We start from the raw sequence: 26,241 nt of genomic DNA on the forward strand, positions 1-26,241 counted from the left end.
ATGTGACAACTCCTTTCCCGGTGCGGTGCGGGGTAAAAACCATTATCTGCTCCACGCCCTGTGGCACAGCTTTTAAGAGCAAGTGCACAGCCCCTGATAGCACAGAGGGAAGCGCACCAAGCCGCACCCTCCCGTGAAAATGAAACACTGTCTGACTCCGAAATGCACTTCTAAATAGAGAATTAAGGTCTGCCTTCAACTCCCACCTGTAATGGATACTGCCTCCCCTTGCAGCCCTGGCAGCGATGCCCTGCAGCCCCGGTGCGTTTAACCTCGGCACGGCAGTGCCACCCTGGCAGGCGCAGAGGGGAACCGGCCTGTCGTCGCGGCCAGAGCTGCTGAGCTCCTGCTCTCAACCCTGGGCCGGGCAGTGCTGAGCTACGCAGTGAGCCTGACTGGGCCAGGCTGTGTCACACCGGGCTGTGCCGAGCCGGGCCAGGTTGTGCCATGCTGTGCTGCACCATGAGGGGAGCCCGGCGGTGCAGAGCTGTGCAGGGCCAGGCTGTGTCGTGCTGAGCCGAGCCGTGCTAAACCGAACCGTGCCGTGTCGCGCGGAGCCGTGCCAAGCCGTGCCGTGCCGAGCGGTGCGGTGCTGCGCGGGTGCCTTGGCGGCCGCCGCCGGGCACATGGGCAGGAGGGCGGAGCACGCGGCCTGACATCACCGTCACCGGCTCACCGCTACCGGACGGCTCCGCTCGCCCTCCCGCCGCCCAGAGGTGAGCACCGCGGGGAACGGGCACAGCGGGATTCGCCCCTGCGCGGACGGCGCGGAGCGGCGGGGCTGCCCGCGGCCGGAGGCCAGCGGCAGCGGGGCTCGAACAGGCAGCAGCCGGGCCGCGCCGGGCGTGCGGTGCGGGGCGGGGGTGGCGTGGCTCGGCTCGGCTCGGTTCGGCTAGGCTCGGCAGGGAGGTGCAGCCGGGGGTGCCCCCGCTCGGGATGACTGTCCGCTCGGTACGGGGACACGTACCGGCGGAGATGGGGAGCGGGTTCCGGTCCCGCTCGCGGCCGCTCCGCCCCTGGGCTCGGGCAGGGGGTCCGAGCCGGCAGCTGGAGCGGCCCCCAGGGCGGTCTTGGCTGTGGCCGCCGCGGTGCGAGTGCTGGGTTTGGGGCTGGGGCCAGGTCTCGGCCAGAAATTTCCAAGGGTGTCGGTGTGTCCCACATGCTGTGATCAGCAGTAAAAGGCCGGTAGGATGCTCGTCCCTGGCCGGTGTGCACGGCTGCGGTGAGGGGTGTCTGCTGGAGGCGTTTTCCCGGCGTTTCCGAACACGTCCGTGCAGGTGGAGGAAACCCGCTGGCACGGGGCACAGACCGGCCTGAACCGGAGCGGGTTTTGCTGTCCAGGTAGACCCGTGTTGTAGTCCTGCTGAGTACGGTGGGGTGGCACATGTAGATAGATGCGCAAGTCGGGTTGTGTCCCTCGTGCAGAGGGCAGTTTGCACTTAGGTTTCACTTTTTCATTCTCAGCTCTACATATGCTCTGAGGAGGTGAGTGGCTTTATCCAGCCAGGGGGAAAGCACTGAGATACAGAAAACCTGGGGAAAATCTTGGCCCACAGTCCCTCAGGCGAGCAGGGAGCAGACATGGGTTCTGCAGCAGTGTCAGAGCTTACACAAGGTACAAGGGTTGAGTGCTCTATGGGGGGACTGCATGGGATCCGTGTTGGAGTACAGAAGGATGAAAGCTCTGAAGGAACTGGAAAGCTGACTTTGTAATAGGATCATCCTACAGGGTGTAACGTTTGCCCTGAGGGGTGCATGAGACAGTGATGAACAACAGGGAGCTTGGGGGAACGTTTGGGTTTGTAATGCCCGCACCCCACTGAATCAAGCAGGGGGACGGACTGATACTGAGGACCCCAGATGATGTCCCTCAGTGTAGTCTAAATAAAACTAACACAGAGAAAATTGCCTTCCGTGGCAAGAAACCAAAATTGAGACAGCGGGAGAGGAAGGCCATTGCCTCCTGCATCAATACTCCTGAAGGCTGAGGAGATGCAGTATTTAAATCTTGTTAGTCCTCCATCAAGCTTAAGTTTTCTCCTCTTCTAAAATCACATTTACTGTGAAATAAAAGTACAGAAATACAAGATCCCATAGTCACTGCACATATTTGATTTCCTCCCTGATTGGAAAGAAGAAAATGTTGATGACTCAACAAGTCTTTGTTTAAAAAACCCCACCCAGCCCCAGGAAAACAAGCATCTGGAAAGCATATTTTTTTCTTTTTGCTTGTTTACTTTTTGTTTTTGTTTTTGGTTTGTTTTGCTTGTTATTGTTAGGAACTGTGCTTTGACTGTGACCTTGTAACATCACACCCACAAATAGAAGCAGGTTTAGATTCAGGGGAAACACATTTTTTCCGATGGTGGAAGAAGTAGGCCAGCCACGCCAACTCTCTCGAGAGGCAGGAAAGGCACCAGCAGCTGTGGTAGGAGATGTCACATACCAAGAAATAATATACATCAAGAACTAGTGTATGTCACATACCACAAATTTGTAACTATAAGTTTCCCATCACTGATTAGAATTAGCTTTTTGTCAAGCGCATGATGGAGGAAAATGCTAATTATTTTCATATTTTAATTTACTGCTTCTTCATAAAGTAGTTTTCCCTGCAGCCCTACTGCAGATTGAGCAGTTTCCAATCGTCATCTAAGTTAAAGTGAAATGTAGCGTAACTGCAAGGATAAAACATTTTGAAAGCACGACATGGGAGCCTACATGACATTTCCAAAAGTCCTTAGGTACTCTGGGGCCTAAATCACTTGAACATTTTGATGATTTTGCCCAGGGTTTAAGGAACTGAAACAGAAATTCCTTCCATCCTTTTTCCAGGTTCTCAGATTTTCAGTGAGTCTCTCTAAAGCCTTGATTGTGGTAACACATGCATTTCCATTTGCTTCCTATGAGTACACCACTGTAGTCTTTGGAAGAAACGTTCTGAGAGCTCCCCGTGGACCACAGGCTTCAAGAATCAGGGTCTGTAGCTAATGTGTTCACCACTGAAGTACACTGATACCATGATCATGTGCAAGCACTAATAGATGCCAACATGTATTGCTTCAGGTACTTAAGCGTAAGAGCTGGTTTTAAAAAAGCACATTAAAGACCATCAAACTGGGATCCCAGATGGACAGAACTGACCAAGCTGACAGCATTAATTCCCTCTGCAGCAGTCAGCACAGCTTGGCACAGGATGGCTCACCTGAGTAGTGGTGAAACAGGTGGTGTTTGTCCTCATCCAGCACACACAGGTCCCACTAAGTTGTGGGGACCCTTGGGGGAAGGCACACTGTGCACACCTGCTCATGTACACGTGCAAACGTGCACCAGAATCCCTCTTCCTGGAAAAGGTACCCTTGAGTTGGACGCTTCTGCAGCTGCTGCTTTATACCAAGGTATTCTCCTTCTCAGACACCTCTTCTGCTCAGCACAGCAGGAATGTCTGTGGCATGTCTTGAACCTGCCCAAGAGAACATAGTCTGCTCAGGCAAAACAAGTGCTATATTCATAAGGCAGCATGATCACCATAGTCATCGTCCTTCTGTGGTCCTTTCCCAGTGAAGCCACCTGATGTCTACCCTTGCTTTTCCTCCCATCTTCTCCCAGGTCAGTAACATTTCCCTCTTCTTCCTCCTTTCCTGTTGGTCTCACCCATTTGAAGGAGTGAAGAAAAGTAGGGAGAAGTGTAAAATAGATGGCACCCAGATAGCAAGACATCAGTGGCTCAGTGTCCCTCAACTGAAAGGTCCAGGTGTATTCATCTCCCTGGGCTGACCTTCAAGATCCCTGCTGGTACAAGGGAAAAGATGGAGTGATCTCTGATCCCCAGGATGTTGGACCAAAGGCTTGTGTTTCTGCCAGGCACAAGCAAACAATGGGGGTAGGAAGGCAGACTGCTCACCCCAGGGCAGTTAGCTGACTTTCAGTCTCTGTCTCCCATATGTCTCCCAGCCACCTGGGTCCCCAAACAGGATCACATGGTCAGCCGGTTGCGTTTGCCCCTTCTCTCCCAGGCGCTTCCCAGGAGCTGCTGGGAAGTGCAGAAGCAGCAGAACGTGGCCCTACATTAGGACCTTTCCTGGGCAGAGCACCCCATTTTCACTCCTGTGTTTATTCAGAGCTGGCTCAGAGCTACTTCTGTGCACTGTGTGCTGTGCCTGTGCTCTGAAGGAAGGGAAACACGAGATCAGTAGGAGCTGGTCTAACCCTATGCCATAGATTGCATCTTCCCTCCACCCCACGCTTCCTCCTGGGCCACCTTCTCCCCGCATGTGGTCCTGTGCATCTTCTGAGTCACCAGGAGAGGCAAAATCAGAACTGTGAGGGAATGCTGATCTTGGAGACCCTTCTAACAGTTGCTACAGTGAACGAATAGCCAATCCAAATATTTCCATGCACACACAGCGGAATTCCTCTGTGTCTTTCCTGGAAAGCAACAAAGAGGTTTTAAACAGCTGGAGCCTGCCAGCTCCCTGCAGTGACTGCTGAAGCCAGGTCTTACCATCTCTGAAGCCCTCAAGCTCCTGGCAGAACAGCACACACACTGCCCAGAAGAGAGCAGAAGAGATTTACTCCAGCTCAGGTGCTTCTTTCAGGCAGGAACACCTCCTCCCATCCTGTCTGGCTTCAGGGCATTATTAGATCTATCTGAGAAGCTTCCATCAATTTGGTCTTCTGGCTGCTTCCCTGCTCTCCCTGCACTTCAGGGAGGGGAATGCTCAGAAATGGGTGAGGTAGCCATTAACTTGGTAAGAACAGCAAGTGAATGAAGACCCCAAAAGAAAGAAAGAGAAGCCACATAAGACTTAAGTAGAACACCTGAAGTTGTTATAAAACCATCCCTTTATGTCACTTGATAACTGTGCGATGAAAAGCAGGGAAAATAACCCATCCTGTATGATATGTCAGCATCAGCACTGCTGTAGCAAAACCCTGTTTTGGTTCATCTGTGTGCTCTCCATGGTCTTACAACAAAGACTCTGGGCTTCCCAGACTTTCAGATTTCCATTTTATGAAGTTTTATTACAGGGAAGGTCCTTCTCAGGCTTCTCATTACTCTGTCAACACAGCAGGCACAAGCAGCAAGATCTTTGTGTGGAAGAACAGAGGAAGCTCTTCAGACAAGGACTTTCCTGCAGAGAAGTGGTACTGCAAAGAAGGGCCGCTTGCCTTCGGAGACAAGTGTGGGAGAGGAGAGTTTGGGGACTATCTATCATTGAGTAACTGTGCTTAGTTTTGTTGAAAATAACAGGCCAAAAGTTTGTTTTCCAGTTCCACGTCACAGGCAGGTGTTTTTTCTGCTCAGCATTAATATTGCCTGTGAAACCTTGGGAAACTGTCCCTGCAAAGTGACCAGAGTCTGATATATTTCTATAGGAAAACTGTACCCAAAATGTCTGAGCATCTGTGAGAAAAATAGGTTATTTTGCCTCCATGGGAAACTTTGGTAGCCCTTTCTCCTCCACTTTCCCTGTTTTGAAAGATGTTTTCAAATTTTAGTGATGGTGAAGAACAACTCGTGGTTAAGAGCATGCCGTCGGCTTCACTGCTGGCTTCCAGAACCAACATCCTCAGTATTTATCAGTGTTTAAACTGGAGGGTGTATGGAGCAGGGAAGGTCAGTGCCTGTCAGCCCATGTTTTCATTAGCGGGTGATGGAGAAGGGAGGCACGTACTGAATTTGTAGGTGATACCGAGCTGTGAGGGACTGGAAATATTTTAGAGGAGAGACTAAGAATTAAAGATTGTGGCAAATGGAAATCTGGTCAAAAAAAAAACAGGGCACATGTTATGCCCTGTGTGGTAGGACTGACCGTGGGGACACTGGGTGAGTGACCGGCCAGGCACTGGCCATGATGAGCCAGAGAACAGAGTGATGGGCACCGGGGCTCATGAGTCAACACTGTCACACAGTTCTGCAAAAGCAAACAGCCTGCTGGGGTGAAGAAAGAGAAGTGGCACTTTGGGGAAGTGGCATCTCTGCTCCAGCTGGTGCCTTTCAGTGGCTCGACTGGAATATGCAGCTCTGGGAGTCCTCTAAGAAAAATGAGAACAAGGAGTTTTGGACACTTGGCAAATAATAGCTCTGAGGAAAGAGTTGGGTTTCACTTGTGCAGGAAAAACTGACGGAGATGTGAAACCCATTCTCCAGATGTAGAATGTTCTGCAGAGAAGGGGGCAAATGACTTGCTGTGTCCTTTGGGGGTACAAGAGGAAGCAATGAGGTTAATTGGATCAACATATACAGAGGAAGAAAGCTGGACTCTATAGGAGCTTCAGTTTTAACAGAAACACTTTCCCTGGGAAGGGGGAGGGATGAGGACCTGGGAATGCAAAGTTCATTAGGGTGGAGAGCAGTGTTAGGGGAACATGGAGCAACCCCACAGGTCCCACAGCAAGTTTGGGGTCACAGAAACCTGGGGAGCCCACAGCAGATCTGTCCCCACAGTATCACAGGTGACAACCTCAGCACCCAGCAGTCATGATACGACTATCCCCCCCTGTTCCACCTCCCCACCCTGCAGTACAGGTGCAGGGTGAGCCCACCTGTTCCCCATCAGTGCTCCATGCCCCATGTGCCCCACAAGTGAAGGGGACGAAGGATGGTGGCAGGGGGAGTCCAGCTGCCAGCATTTCCTCATTCTCAAGGCCTGGCTGGTGTCCTGGGTATGTTTGCAACACAGCTTCTCTGACTGAATACTGAAGGGTGATTTATTCCCTTTGCCAGTTCCTGGTTTGTGCCCTTGGGAAGTTCCTTCTGCTTTGGAATGAGAAAGAAGGAAAGGGGCAGCAAGCCTGGTTTTCCCCCTCCTTCCCTTTCCTGCAGAGCAGAGGGCTTATTTCCAGTCAGCCTGGACAGGACCAAAAAGTTTCCTCAAATGTGCACCAGAGCTGAGGTTAAAGCAGCTTTGGATAAGCCCTTGTCTTTTTAAAATCTGTTCCAGTCGCAACAGGTACACAGTACTTGCTCTGCTCCTTGAAGGGGTATTCCAGGTGCGGAAAAGAGTCCTAAATGCTTTTATTTTCCCTGGAAATAAAACAGCTGGAGACAAAAAAGTGAGTATTTCTGCTCACAGTAAGACCTGAATTGAGACTTCAGGCGCTGAGTGCTCCTTGTCTGCTGGGGCTTCTCAAGGGTTAACGCAGCAGGGATGCTTTGCAAACAGAAGCTGTAGGGCAGCTTCATGGTTCAAAGGTCTCTCCATGCAGACCAAAAGTCCCCTGGGGGCAAAGATCACTCCTCTTCCTCCAGTGCGTGTGTTTGTGGGGCCATGCTCCATGGAGCTGGGTGGCAGTCACGGCTGGCAGCACCCAAAGGGACCATCCCGGTGCAGAAAGCACAACGTACCTATGTAATGACTTAACCAAGTGCTTTGCTACATCAGCTGATTCCTCATGCGGCTTCTGGTCTTTCAACACACATGCTCATTAGGGGATGTAGGTGATAATTATGTGCTTTATCTCAAATAACACCCAGTGCAGAAGCTGAAGCACAGAGCAGGCTCTGTGATGATCTGTGGTCAGGTTGAATTCACAGCTACTCAAGACTCAGTTGTGGTCCGACTAAACAAATGCTAACCTTGAGGGAAGACACAAAAGCTGTTGTGTTAGCCAAGGTACTGCTGGGTCAGACTGCCTACATGAGGCTGAGCTCAGAGATGAGCTCCTGTGCAAACGGGAGCCAGTTGCACTGGGCAGGACCATTACATGGAGCTCCTTATGAGATTGCTGCCATGTATTTTGGCACAGTTTGACTCAGCTGTATGCTTAAGACACTGCCTTTTTTTTTATTAGAGTTGGGGTAACATTAAGTTGTCTTTTATCTGACAAATCTGAAAACCAAGACAGTGAAATGGGTCTTGATTTCTTTTGGCCAGAACTGAAATTAAGCTTGTGCCTTGCCACCACAAGTCCATCCTTCTTCAGGGTTTGTAACTCAAGCACCTCCAGAGTGCAAGTTGCAGGAGACAGCTAGGCTATCCTGCTGTACCAGAGGAAGTGAAAGGGGCCCAAAAAGGTGGTCTCGTTGTTAAAGATGTGGTCAAGAATATCTGGTTCTTCCCAGGCAAACTTGCTGGAGTCCTTTTGTCATCAGTATCTCGGTCCCCCACGTCTGTCAAAAGAGGATAACGACTGAGCCAGCTCCCTGTTAGCGGTGGGGGATGATCTGCTTGGCAGATTGACTCTTCTGTGAGCCCAAAGACACCTGAGTGGGCTCCTGCAGCCAGCTCCATCCCATCCTGCTGTCCTGCTGCAAAACCTGAGTGAGGGCCCTCAGTGTGGGCAGGGAAGCAGAAAAACCTTGTTTGCCTGGCGCTGAGCCTAAGCTAACAGCCTCGGCCAAGCCTCAGGTGCAAAACACATCGAATTATCCGTGTTTTTCTTCTGTGAGAGCCCCTCCCTCCCTCTGCCTGGGCAACAGAGATTTGACTGCTTCGTTTCACTCAGCTTTTCTCTGTCTGATCCCATTCTCTGGGGCAGGCAAGGCCTTCTGGCCAGTTTTGGTAGGGTGTCTGGCAGAGGGGAGCTCCCCATCTTGCTCATTGCCATTACTGCTATTGTGCTGCAAATAATAGCAGTAATTGCAATGCAGTTAGTGAACACACACAGGAACAAGCATGCTAGAGCTGGACATAGCATCCCCATGCAGTGATATAAAGGTATCGTTAATAGCCTAGCTGAAGGGCAGCTTTACACTGCATTAGATACTTTAATTAGGGTACTGCTTCCCAGTTAGACTTGAAGCTAGTTTACTTCCAGAGGGCTGTGCTTTAAATCATTTTATTGCTTCCTTGGTGAGAAACCGATCTCGAATTGCATGTGCCATAACTCAGAAGGGCTGCAGTATCCTTGATAGGGAAGATCAGTAAATGAGGTTTATCTAAGGCTGCAAGATGATAAAGATGTGTCTGAACACCATGGTATTCACTCTTGGCCTCCTTTGCTTCCAGGTGGCTCTGCAAGCATCCTGACCACAGTGGATGCACTAGCTTTGGATGGGTTGACCTTGCCATGAACAGTTAGCTTTGGAAGGGAGAGTTTTAAGCAGGTAACACATAGCCCATAGATGCAGAAAAAGCGGTGTAGACATGGTAAGCCAGGGGCGGCAGCAGGAGACAGGGGGTCTGCGTGCTCTGTAGAGATATAGAAGTGAAAGAAACTGTTGCCTAATCAGACACTCCATTTCCAGGCATCTGTTAGGCACAGACCACAGCATTTATCTTGGCGATGTGCGTTTACAGTGAAAGAGGGATTTTCTCCTCCTTCCTTGGGAGGATTTTGGTGCATGGCAGTGATGGCAGGTGGCAGCCAGCAGCAGGGACCACGCTGCCATCCTACCAAGGGCTGTACAGCAGGGATGGGTCCTGCTCCAAAGCTTCAACAGTCAAAGCATGACAAATAATCACACCAAGATCCACATAAAAGATTTTGAGGCTTCTTACTTTTCAACTATCCTGCTGACTTCAAAGCGATTTACTTCTGTCATCCTTTTTAATCAAAATAATTGGAGACAGCAAAGCTGTTTATCTCCAAACATTGCCAACATCTCTCTACATGTTCAGTGGCAGTTACAGGACAGAGAAAACACACTACAATAAAATTAGCTTGCAGCAAAATTCATGTCCCAGTGGGAGCACAGAGAGTGCTTCTGAGGTGCTTTAGATCGATTATGAAATGTGTCTGTGGGTAACAACCACTTTGTCACCCTGAATGTTGATTTCTCTCCCCTTGGCTGAGAGCCAGAGATGCATTTCTCTGTTTTGGGATAACAGTTTGTGCATACAGGTGGTGGAAAAGGAGGTGGGGAAATGTGTAGGAAAGAAAGCTCATTAGGCTGAACAATAGAGTTGGTCCTGGAACAAATAGTTCTGGTCACAAATTCAGGTACAGCAAGAAGGTTTCTAAGAAGTAAAGCAGTGAGCTTTTGATAAAGACCCTTATAAGAAGGAACCAGGAAAAACAACCCAACATCTTTTCAGATAATGCTGCTTTACTTTACACTAGGGGTTTTGCAGCACGGCTGGTTGTGGACAAAGAGGACTGGTGTTTCCATGATACACTCCAGCAATTGACCAGAGCTCCATTTGTGAGGTTGCTCTTCACCTTGAGAAGGCCCAGGTGGTCCCTTCTCCCTCCTCACCCATGTGTTTTTTTTTTCCAGGCTGACAGCCCTTTTCCAGACAGGGAAAAGTGACACCCACTCTTTCCCTATGGCTTTTTTCTAGGCTTATTCCCTTTTTTTTCTCCAGTGGTGAGCAGAACTGCAATGTGCTGTTCAGTATGGATTTATACAGTGGTATAGTAGCATTTTCTGTGTTGTTTTGTATGCCTTTCCTACTAATTCCTAGATGGCTAACGTCCTGGTGACTGGCAGGGGTCTGTGCACAGGCAGCTGCCTGGGTTAACCAACCTGACACAGCCAGCATCACCAAATCAGCCTTGTAGCACTGAAACCCTTCTGCAGGTCTGGAACATACTTCAGAGTGAAGTATGAGTAATTCTGAGTTTAACAGGACTTTCTTATCTAGAGCATGAAAGAAAGTCTGCGTGATGTGTGAAGAGCAGAGGAAAGGTGTTATTAAAGGGGAGAAGTCTGCGTGTCTTTCTTTGGCATTTGTTTTCTCCTGGAAGCACTTCTTCCATGAACACGTATATTTGGTCCCTGGGACAAGGGATACTTGGTGAGAGGCAAGGAGAGCAGGCAGACCTCTGCCACTGAAACACTATTGTCACTGAAGCTGTGATATTTTTTTGTATCCAGGATAGTGTGAATCATACAGTTTTACCATCCATCTGTTGAAGGTGTTTTGTAGGCTTTTCATGAGGAGCAGGACTGAGAGATTTTCATACCTGTGCAAGAGATCTTCTCCTCCAGTAACTCAGGCTCTGCTTGATGTGTGCCTGCCTGGGAGCACCGAGCTGGTATTTTGAGAGTAATGCAACCCTCAGATCATTTTTCTGAGTGATCTTAACAGATTTACAGCTCATTAAAGTGCACATATATTTAGGGGTGAGGGGCTTATGGCCATAGGCAGCTCTTGCCATGTGTCAGTAGTGAATTTTGGTGCTCGGGCACTTTGAATGAGAAGATACTTCTGCAAATTCTTCATCAGTAATGATTGACTGTCCTAAGTGTTCATCACGCAAAAGCTTCATCTTCTCAATATTAACTCCTTTTCCCAGATCGCTTATGAGCATGTTGAACAACACAGATCCTCAGGGAAATCTCTTGATAACCTATTCCCATTATGAAAATTATTTCTTCTTACCCTTTGTTTCCCATTGGTAACTATTCATGCAGAAATGCCCTTCCCCTTTGCACCGCTACTGTGCCAATGGTGAAAAGCCTTGGGTGAAGAACATTTCCAAAAGCCCATGAAAAATACAGCCTGTGCCAGGGACCAGGTCACCCCATCAGAGTGGTCACCTTCACTCTGAAAGAACTTGACTGGGCAGGCAAGACTGTACTCTGCAAAAACCAAGTTGTCTTGTTCCCCATTCCTTAAGGGCAAATTTGCCATTCCTTAAGCCAAGAGGCAGATTTGAACAGCTGGTGGCAGCAGCCTGGCAGTTCCCTAACTGAGTTTCTGTTGACCTCCAGGCCTGCCTGGTGTGCTGTGAATTTATTGATCTGATTTAAACCTCTCTGTGGCTCAATATCTAATTCGTTAAGGAGAGCAGAGTGTTACAGGGCAAAATTCGTTAATGTTTGTAAAGCTCATCAAGATCTTTCATGAGCAAATCCCATCATATTTTAATATATTTTTTAAATGTCATGAGTAAATTCTCATTACTTATTGAGGAGCTGAAGCAAACACCACTTGCCAGACCCAAATATTGAAACAAGCAAAGGCTGTAGCTCTCTTCGTTTACCTCTTTTAGGACACTTTCATTTCAACTGAAACACCCTGCCTAGATTCTGCTTCTGCAAATCAGAAGCAACCCATCTGACTTTCCCAAATGCAAGCTCAGGGATCCCCACGGACCCCTGGCTCTGGTCTTTATGAAAGATGCCTGGTAGCTTTATGGGGGTCTGAGAGTTGCTGGTCCTGGTTGCTGTTAGCATTGCCCTGGCTTTGCAATGTGAGATGCCAGAATGAAGAACAGCAAAGGATGGATGAGTGTGCTGGATCACACAAATCCAAGAAACCCTCCTAAAACCCTTTGCCTTCCAACCCCTTGTGGTGTTTTTTCCCACTCCAGTGGTGCTTGTACATTATCACTCACTTGCTGGTGGGTTTGGCAGCCAGCAAGTACTGGTGGGTCCTGGGCTACTGGGACCAAAACCACATGCAGTTTTGTTCAAGTGGCCCAAGTGACGTTCTTCCCCATGACCACAGGTATGGTTTGGATCTCTGTTAGAGCTTCACAATGAACTTGCATTTCCCTTTGTTTTCCTGCCAGGATGTCTGGAAGAGACATGGCCAAACCCCTCCTGGGCCATCAGACCATAGAAAGTGACCCCAGCATCACACCTGCAGCCGGCCGCACCATCGGGGTGCTGGGGAGTGGGGACTTTGCACGGTCGTTGGCCATCCGCCTGGTGTGCTCCGGGTTCAAGGTGGTGGTTGGCAGCCGGAACCCAAGGCGAAAGGCTGGCCTCTTCCCTTCCGCAGCAGAAGTTACCTTGCAGGCTGAGGCGGTGAAGAAGACAGATGTCATTTTTGTGGCAGTTTACAGGGAACATTACTCCACTCTCTGTGACCTGGCTGATGTGCTGGTGGGCAAGATCCTGGTGGACGTTAGTAACAACACCGAAATCAACCATCACAAAGAATCCAATGCTGAGTACTTGGCTTCGCTGTTCCCAGCCTGCACTGTGGTCAAGGGATTTAATGTGGTTTCTGCATGGACACTGCAGTCAGGGGCCAGGGATGGAAATAAGCAGGTACTGTTTTCTTCTGACAAGGGCCAAATCCCAACTTTCAGCAGCTGAGGTCTGGCAGCACCGAAAATGGCCTTAGGCTCCAGCAGAAGGGGCCTGAGTGCTAGCTGTGGCATCCAGAGACCACCCCATAGCTTCCACATTTCTTTGCTCAGAAATTAACTACCCTCACTTACTTCATGCTCTGTAGTCTTTGGAGCCTCTGCCTAAGTGAAAAGTATTTATTTAATTATTTGTTTATCTAAACACAACCAGTAGAACAATCTGGTGATGGGCACGTGAAAGGAAGCCTGTCCAGGAGAGATGGCTTTGGCAGCCATGGTAAATTCCCATAAGAAAGCCTGCCAGAAAGCATGGTGCTCATAACATAGGCTCCCTTTAGTATCCTTCCTGACACACTCATTCCCAGCAGCCTGATCTCTCTTTGTCCTGTGTTTATATTTCTGTTCATTGCAGGTTCTAATTTGCTCAGATAACCAAGAAGCCAAGCGCACTGTAGCAGAAATTGCTCAAGTGATGGGATTCACCCCTGTAGATATGGGCTGCATGTCATCAGCCTCTGAGATCGAGAACATTCCACTGCGTCTCTTGCCAGCCTGGAAAATCCCCATCTTTTTGGCTCTGGGGCTTTTTATTTGCTTCTTCACTTACAACCTGATCCGGCAGGTCATCCACCCTTACATCAGGGAGCAGAAGAACAAGTTGTACAAGATCCCCATCGAGGTGGTCAACACAACACTGCCTTGTGTGGCCTACGTCATGCTGTCTCTTGTCTACCTGCCTGGGGTGCTGGCAGCCTGCTCACAGCTCTATTATGGCACCAAATACAGGCGCTTTCCAGATTGGCTCGACCAGTGGCTCCAGCACCGAAAGCAGATTGGTCTCCTGAGCTTCTTCTGTGCAGCTTTGCATGCCGTGTATAGCTTCTGTCTGCCCATGCGCCGCTCCCACCGCTACCAGTTAATTGAGACAGCTGTCAAGCAGGTAATGTGGGTAGTATTCAGGTCAGCATCTGTAATAATCTTCTACACACATCCAGATGTTGGGTAATAGGCTTAGTACCTTGGCTTTTGCATTCATTTTCCAAAGTATGGGTGGGACAGTGGGAATAAGCTGTTATCTATACAAGTTGTTCCTCCATGGGGCAACCACACACCATGCATCAGGTATGCATCTATCTGAACTGAGAACCAGCCATCTTAGCAGGGTGCTGCACATGCATCTTAGCAGGACCAGGATCAAAATCCCCTGTGCCATAGCTCCCCAGAAGCATGAGCAAGCCTTTGAAACCAGCCGTACCTGGCACCCGGTGTGTCTGAGACTGGTGCAGAGGCAGAAAAAATGCTAGGAGAAATCCAGTAGTGGAAGAAGCAGAGTACTCCTCAAATTTTATTCCTAGATTTTTGGAGAGCCCTGTTTGCTCACACTGACATTCACAGTAGGTGCCTGCTGGAGTGACCAAGTCATAATTAGGGGAGTGGGAGTTGTTTTGTAGAAGGTGCGTCCTCACAACGTGCTTCCAGGAGTTTCACAACAGGATAGTGAAGAACTGGTCATAGTCTAAGAGAAGGAGGAAATGGAAAAGGACTTTACTGCCTTATTGAGACTCTTGTCAGTGTTCATCCAGTGTGAGAGTGCTACCTGCAGGCAACTCAGCCAGCTCTGTAACTCGGCAGTATCATGAGAAAATGGCATTCTGCCCTTCTCCTGCCCCTGGCTTCTTTCTGCTCTACCCCACTCTCTCATGTGATGGCACAAGCTTTGTGCAGCTCATTGGGGAATCTAATGAAGCAACTGCCCCACAATCAGCCTGTTTTCTCTACTGGGATACCTGCCCCAGGAGGAGGGAAAGGGCTGTGGGTGCAGAGGGGAGCAGGATGGCCGGTTTTGGCAGCAGTGCCTGTCCAAGGCATCCATCAAACAACATCCCCAACCTCTCAGCTCCAGCCTTGAGCAGGTCCTTCTTCACTGCCACAGTCACACATTAATCCCAGACAAACATCCTGTGTTCATTTCCCTCTACCTCCTGTTTTCTAGCAACATCTTTGTTTAATAAAGTCCATTTAATGGGCTGAAGAGGACAGTTCTAAATGCTTCTCTTTGCCATGCAGCATAAAACCCATCTTCCCTTCCATTAGCATGAACAATTTCCCCCCTAAATGCACTTAAAACAAAAGTTATTAGGAGAGTACTGCATATTCAAGCATCTGTATTTGTTTTCATGGCTTTAAACTGACTTCTCATTCTGATTATCTTTCCAAATGCAACTTTGGGGCTTGCTGCTGTGGTTACAGGCTATGGGAGCTGAAAACATTCAGCAGTTGCTCCCAGTAGGCTTCAAATCAGGTCTAGCTTTGGCCAAATGGTGGTGGGATAGAACAGCATTTCCACACCTCCCAAACAGACAAATAGTGCTGGTGGCATGAATAGGACCAAGTGTTCATCGAGGAAACCTGCTTCCAAAACCAAAATACGGATAAAATTCAGCTCCTCTGTTCCTAAGCACTCCATTTCAACAAACCTTCATTGTCATTCCAGGCTGTGGAGAAGAAGATGAATATCTGGGTAGAGGAGGAAGTCTGGAGGATGGAGATTTATATCTCTGTTGGAATAATTGCCCTGGGCTTGCTGTCGTTGCTTGCCATTACTTCACTTCCATCCATCGCGAACTCTCTTAACTGGAGAGAATTCAGTTTCATTCAGGTAAAGTTGGTATTTACTGATGCCAGAGAGTGATTTTGCAGAGTCTGGCCCTCACGCAGAGGGTACAAGTTGACCTGTCATCCCAGTACATCCCTGCTCCAGCACGGCAACTGCAAGCTGCACACCAGTGTCAGGGGCAAAGCGTGCCACTCCACACCTCCCCATGCACCCTGGAGCCATGGACACCCTGTTCAGGAGGTGACACCGAGAAGCAATAGCAGAGCAGAAGGATGTGGGTGTCCCGGGGGGGGACACACTGCTCTCCTTCAGGGCTCACCCTGTCTGCATGGGGTGCTTCTCTCAGGGGAAAGGTAGAATGTAATGTGCCATGGGCACCCACATGAAGATTAGTGGCACCCTTAGCAGTAGAGAGTCTTTAATATCTTGGTTTCTCACCCTGCATTTGGCAGTATTACTTGGAGATCTTGAGAAAAAAAACAGTGTGAGCTTTGCCTACGTGACACCCACTTGTAGAGTCCTTTTCCCCCTCACTCAGTGGCTGGGAGCAGCACTGTCATTCATAGCTAAAAACCTCCTTAAGTCACACAAAGTAGAAAGGCAGAAAACCTTGGGGTTATTTTGAGAGCGTAGGGTTGTTCACTTCCATGGGTAAGATCCCCCTTGAAGCCAGTTGTATATCAGTCATGCACAACATGTTGGAGCTGCTGTGGGGAGTTTGCACCAGGCTGTAGAGGGCAGGCAGGTAACCTGCCATGGAGATGGTTGGCCGGAAGATACAGATCTGCCCTTGCATTTCAGACAGAGTGAGTTTCTGTAAAGGAAAGTACCTGAGAAGAGAGCAGGGGAAGGTCAGGTCTGGCAGAGCTTGCATGCACCCAAATTATCAATAGACAGGTTCAAAAATGCTTAGGCTGGTCTATAAAAGTGCCAGAGTCCAAGAAGCACAAAGAACTGAATATGATTTGAATGAAAAGACCATGTCTGACACAAAAAGTAAATCAGGAATGTAATTTTTCTTTCTCCAAGATCAGTCAGTGGTTTAGGAGTCTTCTTTCCACTTGCAGCAATGTCCAAGCTCTCAAGGGCCAAATTTCCTCAGTGACCTGAGTCCACCACATGGGACATTCACAAACCCCAAACTCAGGGGCTGCAACATTCCAAGAGATGTGCTTGGAACCAGGCTTAGGGCTAATTAAGGATAGCAGGGAATGACTCCTCAAGTATTACCTGCACATTAGAAAGGATTTTGAGGTCACATTTCACTCACCACGTCACTGTCATATCCCATAGCCCTAAAATCCCTTGTTACTTGTGTCTCCTATGTCACTGCTGCTTTGCATGCACCAGGCATCTCGTTCTGCTGCAGTGACACCATGAGACACCCCAACATGTGTGAGCTCCTATGGGACCTCATCCCCCTGTATCTTCCCTGCAGACCCTCTCTGTGCATCACACCAGCACACACTTAAAACTTTCAAAAGGGGAGGGCAGGGTTCACAGGTGCAGAGGTGAATATCTATCATTCTGCCTCTCCTGTTGAAGCTCTTCCATGCCATATAAATAATTCAGTACTCATCAGAGCAGGAGTTTGATGCCTGCTCTCTCCACTTCCCCCACAAATGCCCCAATCACCAAGCAAGCAAGTCAGTTTTTGTCTTTTCCTCTCCTGCTGTGGGCTAGCAAGTAATTATTTACACTGAGTAGAAGAGCCTCACCAGGAGAGCTTGATACCAGGAGACTGTCCCTCAGGGAGACGGGAGACCCAGCTTTAAAACTCTCTTTCATATCGGACAACAGGAGCATATTAATTCTTGCCACCATGTCTCAGGGGAGAGCTGCAGCTGCTGGGTCGTTGGATAAATTGATCCTGACTTAGGCATCCCATACCAGGAATCCCAAACAAAGTCTTTCCTTGCTGCCTGGAGTAAGGCATTAAAACCCCCTGCATTTCTTTTTTGTTACCCTGGCAGCCCTGCGGCACTCCTGGAGGGTGACAGCATTGTGTCATGTAACATGTAAGTTGTCACAGAATCATTTAGGTTGGAAAATGTATCATCCAGTGTATGGATGATAACTTCCTCATGCAAATGGTGAATGAGCCAACCAGGAGAGGTGCGCTGCTGGATCTCATCCTCACTAACAAGGAGGGTCTGGTTGAAGGAGTGAAGGTTGAGGGCTGCCTTGGTTGCAGCGACCACGAGATGGTAGAATTCAGGACCTTGTGTGGTAGGGTCAGTAGAATAGCAAGTAGAATCGCAACCCTGGACTTTAGCAGGGCAAACTTTGGCCTCTTCAAGCGATTGCTAGGGGAAATCCAGTGGGCTAGGCTGCTTGAAGGGAAAGGGGCCCAAGATAGTTGGTTGACGTTCAAGGACTGCTTTTTCCGAGCTCAAGATCGGAGCATCCCGACACGTAGGAAGTCAAGGAAGAGGGTCAGGAGACCTGCGTGGCTAAATAGGGAATTGCTCGGTATGCTCAAGTGGAAGAGGAGAGTTTACAGGTCATGGAAAGAAGGGCTGGCCACTTGGGAAGAATATAAGACTGCTGCTAGAGGATGTAGGAAAGCTGCTAGGATGGCTAAGGCCTCCTTGGAATTAAAGCTGGTGAGAGGGGTCAAGGACAGCAGAAAGAGCTTTTTCAAATACATGGCAGGTAAAACTAACACCAGAGGCAATGTAGGCCCGCTGATGAACGGGACGGGTGCCCTGGTGACAGAAGATACAGAGATGGCAGAGTTACTGAATGACTTCTTTGTCTCTGTCTACTCTGCCGGAGGCAGTCCTGAAGAGCCCTGTACCGCTGAGACCTCGGATGAAGATAGGTCAACGGAGCGGTCTGCCTTAGTAGATGAGGAATGGGTTAAAGACCAGTTGAGCAATCTCGATATCCATAAATCCATGGGTCCAGATGGGATGCACCCGCGGGTGCTGAGGGAACTGGCGGAGGTCATTGCTAGACCGCTCTCCATCATCTTTACCAAGTCTTGGGAAACGGGAGAGGTGCCTGAGGACTGGAGGAAAGCAAATGTCACTCCTGTCTTCAAAAAGGGCAAGAAGGAGGACCCGGGTAACTATAGACCGGTTAGCCTCACCTCCATTCCTGGGAAAGTGATGGAACACCTTATCCTTGGTGCCATCTTAAGGCATATCAAGGATAAGAGGGTTATGAGGGGCAGTCAACATGGCTTCACCAAGGGGAAGTCGTGCTTGACCAATCTCGTAGCCTTTTATGAGGAAATAACACGGTGGATGGATGATGGTAGAGCGGTGGATGTGGTCTACCTCGACTTCAGCAAAGCGTTTGACACGGTCTCCCACAGCATCCTTGCGGCTAAATTGAGGAAGTGTGGTCTGGATGATCGGGTAGTGAGGTGGACTGTGAACTGGCTGAAGGAGAGAAGCCAGAGAGTTGTAGTCTATGGGGCGGAGTCTAGTTGGAGGCCTGTATCTAGTGGAGTGCCTCAAGGGTCGGTACTGGGACCAGTATTATTTAATATATTCATCAACGATTTAGATGAGGGAATTGAGTGTACTATCAGCAAGTTTGCTGATGACACTAAGCTGGGAGGGGTGGCCGACACGCCAGAAGGCTGTGCTGCCATCCAGAGGGACCTGGACAGGCTGGAGAGCTGGGTGGGGAATAACTTGATGAAATATAACAAGGGAAAGTGTAGAGTCCTGCATCTGGGCAGGAACAACCCCAGGTTCCAGTATAGGCTGGGGAACGACCTGTTAGAGAGCAGTGTAGGGGAGAGGGACCTGGGGGTCCTGGTGGACGACAGGGTGACCATGAGCTGACACTGTGCCCTTGTGGCCAAGAAGGCCAATGGCATCCTGGGGTGTATTAGAAGGGGGGTGGTTAGTAGGTCGAGAGAGGTCCTCCTTCCCCTCTACTCTGCCCTGGTGAGACCTCATCTGGAATATTGTGTCCAGTTCTGGGCCCCTCAGTTTAAAAAGGACAGGGACCTGCTGGAGAGAGTCCAGCGCAGGGCAACTAAGATGATTAAGGGAGTGGAGCATCTCCCTTATGAGGAAAGACTGAGGGAGCTGGGTCTCTATAGTTTGGAGAAGAGGAGATTAAGGGGTGACCTTATTAGTGTATATAAATATATAAAGGGGGAGTGTCACGAGGATGGAGCCAGGCTCTTCTCAGTGGCAAACAATGATAGGACAAGGGGTAATGGGTACAAATTGGAGCACAAGAGGTTCCACTTAAACCTGAGAAGAAACTTCTTCTCAGTGAGGGTGACGGAACACTGGAACAGGCTGCCCAGGGGGGTTGTGGAATCTCCTTCCTTGGAGACATTCAAAACCCGCCTGGACACGTTCCTGTGTAACCTTATCTAGGTGTTCCTGCTCCAGCAGGGGGATTGGACTAGATGATCTTTTGAGGTCCCTTCCAATCTCTAACATACTGTGATACTGTGAAAAGACCCTTAAGATAATCAAATCCAACCATTAACCCAGCACTGCTAAGTGCACCACTAAACCATGTCCCTAAGTGTCACATCTACACATCTTTTAAATATTTCCAGGGATGGTGACTCCACCACTTCCCTGGGCAGCCTGTTCCAGTGCTTGACAACCCTTTCAGGGAAGAAATTTTTCCTAATTTCCAATCTAAACCTCCCCTGCTGTAACTTGAGGCCATTTCCTCTTGGACTATTGGTTGTTATTTGTTGGGGCAGGTAGTGCTGCCATCTCCTACCAGTGCATGTAACACAACTGTTGCATCTGCCCTGTGGGGCCTTTTCCTACATCTTTCTGAAGATATGTCAGCGCTGGGACCAAATACATGATGGTCAGTTCCAAAATAGCTCTTGGCTGCCCTGTATGGGAACTGGCTGGCCTAGTTCATGGAAAGATACTCATGCCTATTTCTATCCCTGGGGGATAAAGCATGACAGTGCAACATGAGCTTCCAACTGATCATATGCAGGAGAGGCACAGCTGGTATTGTGCCCTACTGTGGAAATGTCATATCAAAAGAGCAGGTTACAGATCTCCTAGCATGTTAGCTTCTGATTTTAGTTGGGGTTTCTTTATTATTTGGTTGTTTTTTTTAAATGAGGACTCTTCTAAATTATTTACTCTTCAATAAGTTTCTTGAAGAAATTAAAGCAGATACAGCTACTGCTCCCAGCCTCTAGAGATTAATATTCACATAGTGCGATGTGATCCTCCCTGAATTAATGCACAGCAGCAGCACGTAAATACAAAAGGTGAAGCGTGAGGCTGCTTTCTCAAATATTTGGGATGTCTAGCACTTGATCTGTTTGCAGTGCATCAGAGGCATCGTGGCTTCCCATGCCTGGGAAAAGTGAAAGAGAGGGAAAATGCAGAGCACAGCTGCCCCAGCCAGACTTTTTCCAGAAAATACAGCAATTCATTGTCATGTCAGTTGAAGAGCCTGGAGTTTTTGAGACACTGCACCAAGAGCCACATTTAAGAGAGGGCTGGGCCTTAATACAAATTCAGAAGCCACTTTGGTTTCCCCCTTATCTGAAGCTTCCCAAGTCTGACATTGTCCAGCAGCAGTGTATGCGCCTGTACTGGTGTCATGGGATACTGCCATGCTCTTAAAATACACATCTGTTGCCTGGTGGACTGAAAATCCTGTTTGGATTGTTGCTAAGTTTTCAGAAACAAAAGTGATTAAATTTTGTAGTAGTTTCTGCACAAAGAAAAATTTCAATTAAATATTGATAAATTGTTCCCCTATATGTCCTGTTTTGATTAACAGAAAATGTACAGAATCTAGACACTGGATAACAGGAATGATTCATATGTAATTCAACTTATAGGAGACATCTTTAATGTTCCCCAGTGATTTACAAATCAACTCTAATTGGCTGAGAAGCAAAAATGTGTATGACTGCCTTCACCTTCCCATCCTGAGAAATCCTCCTGGAATTTGAAGGTTGAATTGACCTGTTTTTTTTATTAGCTTATGTATTTCAAGATATAAAGAATCTGTCATCAGACCTTTCCTAACCCTCCTGTTGATGGAGTGTTAACCAGAGCCACTTCCATGGAGCTAATGACTTCACGGGACTGATGACAGCAGAAGACAGAAATGTATCTGGGTCAGGAAGGGGCTGCTTGGTTTGGGTGCTGCCTAGACATTTCTAAATGAGGCACATGTGACTGAATCACCTTCACAGGGAGCCTCACAGTCACCAGGGAGATGGGGAAGACAGAAGAGTTAATAAAGAATAGAAAATACATGCAAAGCCCGCATTAGGAAGATACCGTTTCCATACAGCTGTCTTGCAGAGGGCCTTAACACCTTACATGGGTGGTGGCACCACACTGCCCATGCTGTGACAGTGCAAAAGAAACCCCTGCCACTGTTTAAAACAAAAAAAAGTAAGATTCATAGCCAGGATCTGCATGGGGAGGATAAACGAGAGTAGAGCTTCAAAACTCAGTGCAGTGTCAGGGCTAAGCATGTTGGCAAATCAGCTGCCATGGGGTGCTCAGCAGGCTCTGCACTGCACTACACAGAGTATATATTGAGCTACACGTACTGAGCGAGGCTGCCACTAGCAAAACTTTTGTTTCTCATGCACTTACAGCCCAACCTGTACACACCTGACAGCTTGCTTGGTGGGTGCAGCCATGGGGCCCTCCTGACCACATGTCCTTCAGCCAACATCAGCACTGGCACCCTTCCCAGGTACCCTCTGCTCTCACCAGACAGCCCCTCTGTGTGTTACAAGCGGATCAGCCCACTGCTGCTGTCTGAGGAGCTGCCAGCACTGTTTCCAGCCACCAGCAGTTTATCTATGTTTTTTGACAATTAGCTTTTTTAGTCTCATGCGCCCTGTCATCTGCGCACAAAGATAGGTCACTGAGCACCTGTGATGGTTTGTCATCTTTTGTCCCAGTAATTCCCACTCCTACTCTGCCCCAGTACCAGCAGCGGTTGGAAGAGGAACTACAGAGGAGCAAATTATTTCCAGCTCTGACATGTCTGCTATGCATAGAGCCCTGCTTGGGCTGAAAAGCAGTCTCCACCCAGGGCAGAAAACATCTGTTGCCCTTGGACTTCACTCTGTCCCATTTCGTCTGCCCTGCTTTACATCTCTGCTCTGCCAGATGAGACTCAAGCTGGTATTTGCAGCCTTTTGCCACCCAGGGATTGTTTTTTGCCTGTTGGAGAGAAGATCAGAGCAGCTCAATATGTCTTCCCTGGACATACCTTGAGGAAGACCATGTTTCTTGTTGATCTCTGCCAAGGTGTGCCAAGCCAAATATTTTGATTTGTAAAGGCTTTCCTTCCCTAAGTTAGGGACATCGGTAGCGAAATTTTCCCTGTCTAGGCATCTTGAAATTTGTTTGTTACTGCAGGCTTAGACCAATCATTCAAAGCTGGGCAGCAGAGCAATACTCCCAAGCTTTTATATGAAAACACAGCACCAAAGGCTTACACTTCAAGATGCCTTCAGAAGTGAGTACCTGGCTCCTGCTGAGTGCCAGCAGGCAAGCTCAGGGGCCACCACCTCTGATGGTGGCAGGAAAACACCAGTGAGGGGACCATAGTTTAAAACCCCTCTTGCAAGCAACCTTTAAAGGGAGCTGGAACCATCAGGCAAAATATTGTCTCTGGGTGCTTGGGAGCCATGGTCTCAGCTGAAAATGGGTTAAGTCTGTGTCTACAGAACAGGGGCTGGGCTCTTGCTGCTTCCTTGAGTGATAAAGGGCTCTTGACTCCCCATTTCAAGAATCAAGTCCATCACACAGCCTGATGCATGACAGACTGGGTCATGAACCAACAAAGATCCCTAGAACAGAGAAGGAAAACATTCAGGGCTGTTGCCCATCTCAGAACAGAGCACTTCTGTCTCCACAGTCTCATTTCCCTGTAGATGATGGCAATTACCTGAAGGTATCTTTGCTCTGCGTGAAGCTGCAGCTTCACCAACGTCTGACAGTGCCAACTGCTGGTCCAGAGCCACGATGCTGAAGCTTCACCCCACCAGTCAGCAGCCTCTTGCCAGCCATGGACCAGCAGGCAGTGGAACTGGCAGCTGCAGCTTGGGAGGAGCATTTGCAAGCTGCCCACACTTATGTGCTCAATAGGAGCTGGGGGCTGCTGCTTCACATGGAGGCAGAGCCCACCTCTCAGCCGTGTTGGCAGCATCTTCTGGGAAGCTCCTGCTGCATTTCTAGTATTACACTTAGCCTCTGATTAGAAAAAGAAAACAGTCTGGAGTGCTACCCAGGAAAGGCTTCCAGTTGTGTTTTATTCTGCCTGAGAAATGCAGGAATACTCATTGCTTTCTCTGTGTTACATATATTTACTAAATAGTGTAAAAAAAAATATAGGAAAATAGCCAGGCACAAGATCCTCTGCTAATTAGCATGTGTTCCTCTTCCCTTTAGTCCACCCTTGGATTTATTGCCTTGGTAATCAGCACTCTGCACACACTCACATACGGATGGTCGAGGGCCTTCGATGAGAACCAGTACAAATTCTACCTGCCTCCAACCTACACGCTCACGCTGCTTGTCCCATGTACTGTGATTCTAGCAAAAGTCATCTTCAGTTTGCCCTGCATCCAGCAAAGACTTCAGCGAATCAGGAGGGGCTGGGAGAAGGGGAGATATGTGAAGTTTGTTCTGCCCAGCGCAACAGGGAAATATTCAAGCGGAGAGACCTCTAGCAATGTCTAACGGAGCCCTGGCTGTGACAGAGGATTACAAAGCACTATCAACATTTTTATAAAGATGCTTCTTTTTCTCATATATGTGTATGTTTTGGTACAATTGTAGGAAAATAATAAACACTGGTGACTTTAGAAAAATGGATGACCATGAAACTAGTTTAGACAGTAGTAGTAAAATTCTATTGCCAATTTGCTAGGACAGTTATTGCCTTAAAAATGACCATGAAAGCTGAGCTAGCAGCACTAATACATGGGAAACTGATGGACTCTGTTAGTCAGATCAGTCACTTGAAGTGCTGTCTGGCAGCTCCCCAGATGAGTACTTCTCAGTTGATTCCCTAGCTGCTCTCATAAATTTCAATGCCTTTTATTTTTTTAATATGAAGTGGCACAGTCACTGCAAGGTTAAAACCTCACCTTTCTGCCCAGCAGAAGTAAGTTTTGCATCTCTGCTCTGCCTACATGACTTTCAACACCCGCGTACCCTTTCCTATCAATGGCAAAGGGATTATTTTCATGAGCAGAAGCAGAGTCCAGCACCTGGACCTACCTGAGGAGCTAGCTCTGTCAGTGAGTCAGCATGGTGCTTTTCAGATGGACACAAGCCCAGATGGACAGACGAGCCAGCTCAACATCCCCACAGTAACTGCAGCTCCACAGCCTCTAGAAAAACGCTGGTCAAGTGTCTCCAGGTAATGCCTGCGCTGACATACAGTCCAGCCAGTCACCGTCCCTTTGAAGGACTGAAACCAATTCCTGCAAATGCAGAATAGCATTTCAAATGGTGCCCTCTGTAGGCGACTGATCCTTAAAACCTTTGACACAACTGTTCGTGTAACTTCTGGTTCTGGAACACTGAGAAGTAGCTTGAGGAATTTTTCAGCTACCTTTTCCCTACACATTTTTAATGTCGATAGGGGGTTCAGTGAAGTTAGCTTAAAATGTACCAAAATTGGTTTTGTACTTGGAGTTTTTCTCTCTCTCTCTGTATATATGTACACACAGAGATATATACATTATTGCAGAATATATAACTGAAATGTAAACTCTTTATATTTTTATTTTCTGTATTGCCTACCATGTGCCTCTGGGATATGTAAGAACCAACTGAAAAGCTGTAAGAGTAAGGCCAGTTTTAATCACTGGCATCCAAAGTTTATAAAAGATATTTTGAACAGATCTATATAATTATATCAGATCTCGTTTGAATCTTTCTTCTCTTCTCCCCTTAAATCATACTATTACTTTAATGGCAGTAGTAGAGTTGTATGATTACCTAAAATTTATGGAAATAAAGCTTATTACTGCCAGAAGGTGATAGTCTCATTATCAAGGTAATAAGTGAAAATTATCATTATAGAATCATAGAATAGTTAGGGTTGAAAAGGACCTTAAGAACATCTAGTTCCAACCCCCCTGCCATGGGCAGGGACACCTCGCACTAAACCATGTTACCCAAGGCTCTGTCCAACCTGGTCTTCACCACCAGGGATGGAGCATTCACAACCTCCCCGGGCAACCTATTCCAGTGCCTCACCACTCTCACAGTAAAGAGTTTCTTCCTTATACCCAACCTAAACTTCCCCTGTTTAAGTTTGAACCCATTACCCCTTATCCTATCACTACAGTCCCTAATGAAGAGTCCCTCCCCAGCATCCCTACAGGCCCCCTTCAGATACTGGAAGGCTGCTATGAGGTCTCCACTCAGCCTTCTCCAGGCTGAACAGCCCCAACTTTCTCAGCCTGTCTTTATATGGGAGGTGCTCCAGTCCCATGATCATCCTTGTGGCCCTCCTCTGGACTTGTTCCAACAGTTCCATGTCCTTTTCATGTTGAAGACACCAGAACTGTACACAATACTCCAAGTGAGGTCTCACAAGAGCAGAGCAGAGGGGCAGGATCACCTCCTTCGACCTGCTGGTCACACTCTTTTTGATGCAGCCCAGGATACGGTTGGCTTTCTGGGCCGCAAGTGCACACTGAAGCCAGCTCTTCATTTTCTCATTGACCAGCACCC

General features: G+C 48.3%; 2 protein-coding genes across 2 annotated transcripts in view; one reads left to right on the top strand and one right to left on the bottom strand.

Annotated features, from left to right (window-relative positions):
• The first annotated feature begins 421 nt into the window (after positions 1–421).
• Positions 422–24,299, top strand: STEAP3 (STEAP3 metalloreductase). Its single transcript, XM_061369970.1, has 5 exons — positions 422–716; positions 12,409–12,892; positions 13,346–13,873; positions 15,428–15,592; positions 23,941–24,299. The coding sequence occupies exons 2-5, from the start codon at positions 12,410–12,412 to the stop codon at positions 24,229–24,231; spliced, it is 1,467 nt and encodes a 488-aa protein (XP_061225954.1). The 5' UTR covers positions 422–716; position 12,409; the 3' UTR covers positions 24,232–24,299.
• Positions 15,599–26,241, bottom strand: part of CUNH2orf76 (chromosome unknown C2orf76 homolog) — a 31,520-nt gene continuing 20,877 nt past the window's right edge. The window contains exon 4 of the mRNA XM_061369972.1: positions 15,599–16,380. Within this exon, the coding sequence (XP_061225956.1) occupies positions 16,235–16,380 (146 nt within the window). The 3' untranslated portion in view covers positions 15,599–16,234. The remainder of the gene's footprint in view (positions 16,381–26,241) is intronic.

This window comes from Neopsephotus bourkii, unplaced genomic scaffold (assembly GCF_033783945.1).
Source record: "Neopsephotus bourkii isolate Nb327-2 ecotype Australia unplaced genomic scaffold, CSIRO-AGI_Nbou_v1 NB_1526, whole genome shotgun sequence".
NCBI lineage: Eukaryota > Metazoa > Chordata > Aves > Psittaciformes > Psittacidae > Neopsephotus > Neopsephotus bourkii.